Here is an 11,210-nt window from a genome sequence, read left to right as displayed (position 1 = left end):
TTCTGAACCATCTCTTCAAATAAGTTTTTTTTTTTTTTTTTTAGCAGAGAGCCTTAACAGCTCAGTCAGCTGCACCCTAAATGTGAATTACCCCTTGGACTAAAACATCTCAAACTGGTAAAAGGTTAGTGAGAATCAGAACCTCAAGATTTTCAAGTGTGCACATACATGCATTTCAGACGAAAACAAGATGATACTGGAAATCTATTTTAAAAACAGTTTTTATTCTGTATATTTAGAAATGTGTAATTTTTAATAACGGCAAAGAAAAAAAATCAGCCACACCTGAATAGCTAAATAACTGATTAACAGAATGCAGTGGTATATTATCTAAACAGAAGTAGTGCTGATGTGCCATAATAAATTGTCTATTAGTAAAAAAATACATTTCAGGGCACATAGTACAGCATCCTTATCACAAATTACAGTAGGGATACTTTTTTTTCTCCAAGAATGTAATCAAACTATAGAATCCAGAGTTAGTCTTTAAATGCAGCACATAAAAAGGTAACAAGTTTGTGCATTTTCTTTTCTAAAAAAAAGTCCTTGTTTTCATGTACTGTAGAAATGCTGCTTTATTGCTGCAAGATGTCAAAGTTCAAGGCTCAAAAGGTATGAGAATACAAAGATATTAAGAAACTTTCATTTTGTATTTTTATATATATTTATATATATAAAAAAGGTAAAGCTTATAAAAGTTAATTTACAAACCAAGAACAAAAGTGGTATGCACGAGTTATATACAAGCAATCTATAACATCTATAAATTTTCAAAATGCATAGCAGAAAACATACCATCATGTTCTTCAGGTTTCTCCTCTGGTTGAATAACTCAAAAACAAGTGTGTGTATATATTTTTCTGTCTCCCTCTCTAAACCAGCAAGTTCACAAAATGAATAAAATTTTCAACCCCTCTCAAGATGTATTTATCTAAGTAAGCACAGAAGCCATACAAATTTAGTAGCATAGAGAACTATGATGACAGCTAAGACTTGAAAAACATGAGGGTAAGGCATCCCTGCTGGTTAATGTGTTGGTTAATTTGTCTGTTGTAGATGTGGTTAATTTACAGATCCACAGAGGCAAATGAACCATAGTCATACCACATGCATTCTTTCCCCATGGCAAAAGAAAAAGAAGTGTGTTTCATGTACAATTAAAGTCGACGTGCATGTAACCTCTCCCTGCTTAACAGGAAGGGAAAAGTTCAGTATTGTGCTAGCCAAAAAATTTATTTCCACTTTGTGGGCAAAATGCACCAAAAGTTGCTAGTTTTTTAAAAACGAAAAGAAATTGTGACCACAAGAGTCTTTGCATATTTTGAACACACACATTAAGGTGTTTTGTTTCTTTATAAAAAGGAAAAAAACTTTAGTAAGAAAGAAGACCTAATTCAGAAGTGGATCGTGAACCAAATGTCAGTTCATCTGAAAATAACAGTAAATTGCATTGCTTCAGTGGTAGTTTAAAGAGAGTTTTAAGCTATGAAGCGTTAGAAGTGTCTAGTTAAGGAAAGCCAGGGGGAACTCCTAAGAACCTTGCCTTGGTTCCTGGATAATCTGCCCTGCTGCTTAATAGCATGTACCCTGACCATGGTTCAAGGATGTACTCACTATCCAATGTTAGTCAAAGCAAAGATTGCTTAACACTAAGAGAACTGTTAATACTTGAAAAAAGAGTGGTTCAGTTCCTAGGCAAGGTGTTTTTGTTTTTTAAAATCTTGCTTTCACGCTTAAGCCAGTCTGCTAACATAAGGGTTAGAAGTGATCTATCAGAACTGAGACACAGTTTGCTCCAACAAGATAGTTTGGATCCCCAGGAAGAGACTTGTTCTGCCAGGTTTTGGGGTCACCTGTGGGAGGAAAACAACGTAACAGTTTAGTATCCATCATCAAAAGGTGGAACATATTGGATAACAATACCTTTTAAGTTAACAAGAATGTGTTTTGACGTATAAATCACCTCCCATTTTGTACATGAACACACACTTTTAATTTAGTAGTTCTAAACTTTCTTTTTTAAATGGGACATCTCCAAGGAATTCTGCCCATGGTAGATGGCCGTTAATGTACATGCATGTGATTAGCACAGTCCTTTCCTCTTCTGAATTCACCCTGCAGAATCACATTGTGATGTTTGTCTCTAAGGTGGCCAGAAAACTGCTTTATAAAGGCATACAGGCCAAGAGTCTGTTGAAAAGCTTGTTATGACAAGAACACTGAAGAATTATTTTGGATGACTGTTGAGCCCTGAAACTTACAACCAGCAAGCACTGGGATTCAAATGCAACTAGGCTGTCTGAATGGAGTTCACTATGCAAAAACTCTCGAAGCATATCAAAAAGTGCTGATTCTGGACTCCTGCACATGCAGGGGAGGTTTCAGGCAACCTAACTATAACTTAAACCTCAAAAAACCAAACCACCCACACAATGGGTGTCATTGGGGGAAAACTGTCTTAAGTTCACTCTGAAACAGGCTAGCTGCAGGAAAACTTATGATGTTATGCAACAGGTCGCTCTTCCCCAACTGGATGCTGTCTGTTTCTGGCTACAACTCCCATCAAGATGGCTGTGCTGGCTGGGGCTGACGAGAGTTGGAAATCAAGGGTTGTAATTCACCCAAGTCCTACCCAGATTAGACCTACTGAAATTAATGAACCTGTTAGTCATATCTATTAACTTCATTGGGTCTATTCTGAGTAGGGCTAGCATCAAATACCACCCCAAATCATCTGATGGGCACCAGGTTGGCAAAGGCTGCAAACACTTTGTGTTTCGAAGCAGCATCCTGAGGGAGACCTGCTTCAGTGCATACATTTGCCTCATTACATGGAATGAAGCTTCCAACAGCTGTAGCATCCATCAGCTCTCAATAGGCACAGCAACAGCCCTTCCCAGGCTATGCCCTCCAGAAGTTTTGGACTACAACTCCCATCAGTCCCAGCCAGCACTGCTGACAGTCAGGGGTGATAGGAATTCTAGTCCAGCCACATGTGGAGGATGACAGGTTGGAGAAGCCCACACTACAGAAATGCTGCTGATCACAAACCCTTGTGGCCGCAGGGTTCTTTACCACATCCCGGCTTTACTCTCTTCCACGCTCCTCCAACATTGGCTGCTCTTGCCTGAACCCCAGTCAAAACGAATGCCAGAGGAGAAGAGGAAGACTGATGGACATGACAGCCTCTCAGCAGCTTCATTTCATCTGGCGAGGTAAATGGACCAGAGCTTGAAGTAGCAAAGGGCTAGGCTGGAAAATGCCACTCGCCTTTGTAAGACAGTTAGCAAGACTGTTAGCATTGCTCCCTGCTAGCTCCACACCTTCTCACACTCCTGTTGGGCTGAACCTAGATACCAGGGTGGGGTGGGGCAGGAACCTGTGGCCTTCCGGATCCTATTGGGCTACACAACTCCAAAAACATTTTGGGGGAATAAGGCTCATTATGGGTTGTATTCAACTAATTTTTACTTAGAGTAGACTTACCAATAGTAATGGACCTACGCTAGCAATGGCCACGTATTTCAATGGGTTTATTCTGAGTAAAAGTTAGCTGAATACAACTCTGCAAGTCTAAGGTCTGTCAGCCACAGATTATGGTGATGTATCACTGTTGATGTGTTTGTCACCCAGGGCTCCTCTGGGAGGGATATAAATTCTGAAGGTAGAGCCTGACACTAATTTTATGCCTTCTACGTTAAATTTTACCTTTGTAGTCCCTTTAGTACCAATCCCTATATATATGTCTGTGTATATATATTGCATTTTATGTACTTTAATGTTTTTGTGATTTTACTGTTTACAATTTTATTATGTACATGTTCGATTTTATTTCTGTAACCCGCCCTGAGTGACCTGTTATAGGGTAGAAGGGCGGGATAGAAATATTTTAAATAAATAAATAAAATATTATTCTTATTAGCCATCTTTAACAACAACAGTAATAGCAGCCATCTTGAACCATGCATGCCAAGTCTAAGACTGCAATCCTATGTGCATTTACATGCAAGCAGGCCCCACTGAACAAAGCAGGATTAACTTCTGGCTACAGATGAACAGGACACAAGAGATTATCATCCCTGTTACTTAAACTAGGAACCTAAGAAAATCAATGCAACTTCCCTTAATCACATCTCTACTTGGAGATAGCTTCGGCTATGGGGTGGTATACAAATACAATAAATAATAATAATAATTTATTTTATTATTTGATTTCTATCCCACCTTTCCTCCCAGCAGTAGCCCATATTAGTGATCACCTGTATCACAGTGCAACATTTTGTGGGTGGAGACCCGCTACTTCTGTGCATTTTGTTAATAGATACACACACACGTGCACAATGAAGCTCTTGGGATCCCTCTGTTATTAAGCAGGAGATGTAGTACGGCTAGATAAATGCTGTCTCACAGTAATACCCCAAATTACATTTATAAGTTATGCAGCTCCAAGGAGACAGGAAGTTCCACAGTTCTGGCAAGAAACTCATTGGAACAAACATGATGCACACAATGACCAATATGCTGAAGTGAAGACAACACCTGATGTGGAGGCTACAAAAATATTATGACTGACTTAGAATTTGTTTGTGTACTTGATAACCTGGTTTGCATTTTAAATGATAGCAGCCAGCAGAGCTACCCAGTTGCCAAAATGGCATTTCATTTGTAAAAAAAAAATTCAGTTCTTTTAAATATAAACACCACACTTTCTTTCAGTGGAATGTCTTTGGGAGAAACTTAGCATAAACTAGATTAAAAACGGTCAGTAACCAAGACTTTGTAAAAAAAAAAAAAATGAAGGTGTAGTCCCCAAAATGATGCTCCTTGATGTTTTCGATTGCAACTCTCACCAGTTGTAGTCTAAAACATCTGGAGAGCATCAGGTTGGGAAAGGCTGCTATAGTCTGATGGGTGGGCAACTGGGTATTCTCAGAGCATCTTCTTTACGTAAAGTGAAACTGCAGTCTGAAAATACAGAAGACAAAATTTTGTTCCAACAACTTGAAAAAATTGAGACTATTATGGGGTAACGTCACAGTAAGGTTCATCTAATACCAAACAACTTAATACAATACACTCAGGAATTAACTATTTGTGCTCTGGCAGGACTTAGCAATCTCCACCACTCCATGAGATGAGATGAAACAAAGTAACATATTTTTCAGCAATATATGTCCCACTACATCCGATTTCTTTTTTTACCAAAAAATGTGTTGCAGAAGAGGTTAGTATGTATAACCAAATGTTCATTTCAAAGGACAGAAAATGGAAAACATGTTAGGAAAAGCTTAAGAGAAAGAAAGAGCGAGAAAAAGATCCCATAACCAACTATATATATATGTATTTAAAAAGAGAGAAAACATGTATTTATTTAAGACACAGTATGGCTTACACATCAGAAGACAGAGTTGGCCAATTGTGAAGTTTGTCTCAAGGAGCAAGATTACTGATATAACACATTTAATTATGTTAGCTGCAAGGGATGTGTAGCTCCAATACAGACAGAAAGAGGCAACCCCTTAACGCACACACGCCCGTCGCATGAGCACATACAGTAGACTAACTTGGAAGGCAATACGATCTTTCTCACAATAGTAGAGATTACTTGGACGGACCAGCATATTTCCCTCTTTCTTTTCAACTAAATTCATGATCAGGCTCATCAGTTACAAAATAATGACTAAAAAGCACGTTTTGAAGGAGTTATATGGATTATAAGTGGATCCTTATTACTTGAAACTGTCCATTTTTTAGCACTTTCAGGTTTTTTTGTATTTACACACAGTTAAATAGCTGCATGCAACACATGCATAGAATACCGGCAAATATCAACCAGCCAAGATTTCTCTAAGTAACTGGATCCCACCCCACCCCCTGATCAGTGAAGAGTCTGATGTTCTATTTTTATTTTTTTTTTGGCGCATTGACATAGTGGCATTGAAAAGGATGAATACATCGGTGACAAATATGAATACATTTTAAAAGTATTGTACACGTAAGTACATTGTTTTTATATACCATATACAGATATGTATACATTTAAGGGTGTCAAAGAGCTTATCAGTTAAGTGGCTGGGAACACACACCCTTTAAGACATTTTTGTCCAATATGCAGAAGACGCTCATTTTTCATTCAAGGCTGTAACTTTATAGCCACTTCATGAAATTGCTTGAAATTTACACGAGAGTCCTATTTTCTTTTTGTCACTAGGTTTTCAGCCAATGGTGTTCCCCCCCTCCTTCAGTGGACTGGGGGCTGTTGCAGCTACTGAAAAGGGACACTGCAAGGGTACCATTGTATAACTAGTTCTCTCAACTACAGGGTGGGTGGGGAAATAGAGGACCACCTCTCCATAACATTTCAGAATTTAGAAGCAAGCACAAATTTGTGTGCCGAGTCCAAATGTGTCAAAACTGAGTTGCATGGGGTTCTTCTGCAAGAGAGGTTTCCATTTCTTTGAACAGTCTAATTTAGACATAGCAGCTGTTGCATTAGGAAGCTTGCCCAGAATATTGATAATTCAGTTTACTGGGACTGCTATGGCATTCTATGCTTAATAAAGAAAAAGGCTGTGAATCAGTGGTTATGAAACCCAATTAGAATTCCTTAAGCAATTTACCAAAAAAAAGTGTGACTTTCTCATGTGAAGAGTGTTTTGCAGCAGTATTAGTCCTTGAGAGAGAGAAAAAAGACAGAAAGAGATAGAAAGACAGGAAGAGTGTGAGAGATAGGAAACAAGGTAAATAATTGTACTCTGAATGGACCAATGACAAAGTATAGTACTATATTATCTACCTTGCCATTCTGGTTTATCAATCATGATTTTCTGCAACAATTTTGCATCATGAGTAAGTGTGAGATAAGACGCTCGTAATGAAAATGAAATGGAGAGTTGACACAAATACAGTGATTTAGTAATATCTTTATATTACACAGTGTCACCTTCAGTCAGGTGAGTTTTAAATTATACGATAGCACCCAAAAGCCCCAAAAGGACAGAGGGAGGACAGCATACCCGACGAGGAGTCGGAGGATTTTAGAGCAAAAGACCAACCATCAGGGGTCATAGACGCACAATGTGGTAAGCGCAGCTCCACTGGCTTCAGGAATTTTAGTCCATGGGGCCCACACATGACCAAAGGGCTGAGTAGCGTTTCACCTGTAGTAAATGGACAAAAAGGACAGAAGTTGCAAGGGAAACTTTTCATAACTAATAGTATCTGCACTGCCGGAGGAGGGCAGCTGGGGCCCCCCAGATATTGTTGGGCTCCCAACTCCCATCATCCCTGATTGGTTATGCTGATCAGCTATCCCTGATCGGCCAGGGCAGCTGGGGTTGATGTGAGCTGTAATCCAACAGCATCTGGACAGCAACTGATTCCCCATCTCTGATCTACATACAGTATCACATCTGATCCACATCAAGAGCTAAAATGTAGTACTAGTGTGAGATCATAAGACAAAGAAAGGATGGTAACCTGCCGAGGAAGGCAACTTTTCCAGGAGGGAAATTCTTTGCTAAAGCAAGCTCAAAAAGATAATCAGGAAATCTCCAGCAAAAGTGCCCACTTGTTTGCTTCTAAGTAATACTACAGGATAGGATAGAAGGCAATCTCTTCAGTCACACCTCACCCCGACATTATAGGCAAAAACATTAAACACACAGTAGGTTGGTTTGGACATAACACTGAACTACAACACAGAGTTACAAGAATTAGCCTAAGTGAGAGAGAGGCTTGCATGCTTCCCCCTCTTCCCAAGTGCAGCTGCAAGGATGAGTTCAGAAGTGGTTGCTTATGCTTTAGATTAACCAGAGCTTGCCACGTTATTAAAAACTGGCAAACTGTGGTTTATATTAACTGAAGTCTTAAAAAAACCAGATCAACTTTAAACTACATCTTAAGACGTAGGTAAGCTCTCAAACACTTGAGGCATGCAAAAGGCAGCTGAACAGTCACCTGTCCGGTATGTTAAGTTGGATTCCGGCATTGAGCAGGGAGTTGGACTCGATGGCCTTACAGACCCCTTCCAACTCTACTATTCCATGATTTTATGAAGCTGGCTTGTTTCAATGAACCATAGTTAAGATGAACCACAGTGTAGAGTTTGGACACAATGCTTAACTGTGGAGGAAGCAGACGTTTTCAATCTCCTCCTTGTGGCTTTGCCAAAGGAGAAAAGAAGTAGGGGAGTCCAAGGCTTGTTGCAGCTCATCCTCATAATGCTAAACCATGTTTAAGTATTACATGCAAACTGGGCCACTTAGCAGGTATAAATTTTTGACATTCTTGTCATTTTGGAAAATCCTTATTATTCTCGGTTCTTTGGTAAAGTATAGAAATTTCCAAAGCTGGCTCTGGACAGGCTCCGATCCCATCAATCCACAGAGATAGCATTGGAGTGACAGCTAAATGTTTTTATTATGTGTGAGGTCTCAAATCACACACAAACTTTCAAAAATAAAGCTTCCAGACTTGTGAGTACAAACAGCAGCTTTGAGAGAGTCCCCTACGTGGCTCTAGGAATGGACTGATCAGCCTGTTTCCAGACTGTCAGTTTCACACATGCTCATGTGTAAGTCTACTATATCCTGTTTCTGCTTTATTCTGCAAGTCTTTCTTTTTTAAAATAAATGCACAAAATATGCATTTTTGGTAAGCATTTTACCCAATACATACACTTTGGTAACTTGTGAATCCACAACTGTATCACTCTTTCAGAGAAGCATGAAAACCAAGCAATAACTGCATTCTGATCTGCCTATTAGTTTAGGAAGTTTGAATCAGTTCGGTTCACTTATAATGCAGACCAAACAAAAACCTCAAGCATCCTATTATGGTTCCCCTCCCACAATGAATTTTCATGATTTTTTAATGTCCTCCTTGCTCTTCTGTTGTTCCACTTGTTAGAAGTCAACTTAAATTTGATGTTTTTAAGTGTTCAGAGAGGGTCTTCTACTGCAAATAATAAAAAGGAAGTGCTGCCTTCATCTGCAAGTCCTCCTTTATAGGCCATTAGCCCAGAAGAGGAACAGTGTGTGTCTTCCCATGTGATTTCTAGCTGTCCTCCTGCTCCTGAGAAATAACTACTTTTCATGTTCCCTATGTCCTTTAGGTAGAGTCTTTTTGCTTGCACAGGCAATGCTGAAATGAAAGCTGCGTTACCAAGAAACTTCTCTTACCTTTCTCTTTGTCTAAAGGTGGGAGGATACTATTATCTCGGCAGACCTTGAAATAGATCTCTTGCTCTATTCCCTCTGGAATGGCTCCTTGCGGTATAATTATGCTAACTCCAGTCTCTATGGAGCTTAGTACTCCACCATTGCTGTTAAAAACTCCTCTCGCTGTGGCTACTACAGTGTGTCCATCCTCTTCATCGTCATCTTCCAGAGCAGAAGGACTAAAATCAGATATATAGATAGAATTACTTCTGCTATTGCCAAGGAGAAAGGTGATTCAAATTTGCAAGAGGAACATTACAGGTGGTATTCAATACTAGTCTTACTCAAGAGCAGACCCACTGAAATTAATAAGACACGACTAACAGAATAACCAATTTCAATGGGTCTACTCTGAGTAGGACTGAGTTGAACCCTACATTCATAACCTTATTACACCAAGAAATGACTGTGCTTCTTGTGGACACAGTCTGACTTCATGTAAGATGGTGTGTCATATTTATTTAGAAAACTTGCTCTTAAAAAGAAAGAGAGCTTGCTCTTCAGTTTACTGTTTTCAATGGTGCAATATAAAATCAGTAAAATAAATGCATGCACACATGCACAGAGGAGCCATAGGAAGCTGCCTTGTGCAGAGTTAGACCACTGGTCCATCTAGCTCAATATTGTCTACGCTGACTGGCAGCGGCACCAAGGTTTCAGGCAGCACCATATGGAGATGCCAGCAACATGAACCCGGGACCTTCTGAATGGAAAGCAGGTGCTCTTCTAGTGAACTACAGCCCTTCTTTAAGTAACAAGTGACCATCCAAGAAACATAGTTGATGACTGAGGAGTTGTTGCTCTTTCCAAGCTTACTTTCTTAATAGCAAAAGGCCAAGGCATGTATTTCCATGCTTGGCAAGAGCTTGTTTAAATTCTCTGCCAAGGAAACATCTTCAGGATAGCCACGCTGTAAGTCGCTGTTAAGCTGATTAATTCTTACCATTCTGGCAAACTGTATATTATGACCCACTGCTCCACAGGCATCTTTCCTGTAAATAATCGCCATTAGCTAAAGAGTATTGAAACGTATACACAAACACATTCACCAGCAGGTTTCTCTTGACAGAGGTCCTCCGCTGATTTGCATGAAACTTGCTTTTTGCTCCAAATCTGGAGGAACAATCAGCACCCACATTTGCCACTAACTGAAGGGCTTCCAAACAGCAAAATGTATACAGCCGCCTTACACTGGGTATTTGTCTTCAACGCAGCTGGAAGTGTACCATACATTTATGAAGGGGGGTTCGGAGGTGGTGGTGGGGATAAGCAACTCTGTGCATATGTGGCACGACTCAGCAACCCCTCACTCACCACCAGCTCACAGTAGCGTTTGAGCAGCTCTTAGAATCTGACTCCTATAGAGATTTTGGAACCTACCTTTGTGGCAACTCTAACCCTACCTTTGTGGCAAAGGCTATAGGTCAGAACATCTGCTTTGCATGCAGAAGGTCCCAGGCTCAATCACCGGCATCTCCAGTTAGGGCTGAGAATGCCCCATGTCTGAAAGCCTCGTCAGTCAGTGTAGACCATTGTTCTTCAACCTTGGGTCCGCAGATGTTGTTGGACTACAACTCCCATCATCCCTGACCATTTGCTAAGCAGGCTGAGGATGATGGGAGTTACAGCCCAACAACATCTGGGAACTCAAGGTTGAAGAACAGTGGCATAGACAATACTGAGCTAGAGAGACCAATGATCCGACTCTGTATATGACAGCTTCCTATATTCCTATGACGTGTGATCCTATGTTCCTGTTTTGTTTATTTGCAAGATTTCTTACCTGTCCTTAACCAGCATTATCTACTGTGACTAGGAGTAGCTCCCCAGAATCCCTAGCAGGATTTCAACTGCAGCTGCTAGAGATTAAACAGAGGGTCCGTGGCACACAAAAGTGTGTGATCTAGCAATGAACTATATTCGCTCACCAAAGGGTTATGAAGTTTTAGGAAAGATTACTGTACTATTGGCTAAATGCAGTGATTCTCT

At 40.0% G+C, this 11,210-nt stretch overlaps 1 protein-coding gene across 15 annotated transcripts in view; it reads right to left on the bottom strand.

Annotated features, from left to right (window-relative positions):
• Positions 1-209: 209 nt before the first annotated feature.
• Positions 210-11,210, bottom strand: part of TJP1 (tight junction protein 1) — a 313,552-nt gene continuing 302,551 nt past the window's right edge. For 7 of the 15 annotated variants that reach the window (XM_061595852.1, XM_061595845.1, XM_061595847.1 and 4 more), the window contains 3 exons: positions 9,183-9,400; positions 7,017-7,160; positions 211-1,853 (listed from right to left, as the gene is read on the bottom strand). In XM_061595852.1, the coding sequence (XP_061451836.1) occupies positions 1,759-1,853; positions 7,017-7,160; positions 9,183-9,400 (457 nt within the window). In that variant the 3' untranslated portion in view covers positions 211-1,758. Of the gene's footprint in view, positions 1,854-7,016; positions 7,161-9,182; positions 9,401-11,210 lie in introns of all 15 variants that reach the window. The other 8 variants (XM_061595857.1, XM_061595858.1, XM_061595846.1 and 5 more) reach the window with 4 other exon arrangements.

Source organism: Rhineura floridana, chromosome 14 (assembly GCF_030035675.1).
Source record: "Rhineura floridana isolate rRhiFlo1 chromosome 14, rRhiFlo1.hap2, whole genome shotgun sequence".
In the NCBI taxonomy this organism is placed as follows: Eukaryota; Metazoa; Chordata; class Lepidosauria; order Squamata; family Rhineuridae; genus Rhineura; species Rhineura floridana.
The sequence above is the reverse complement of the archived record's forward strand: the minus strand, read 5'-3'. Positions and strand labels throughout refer to the sequence as shown.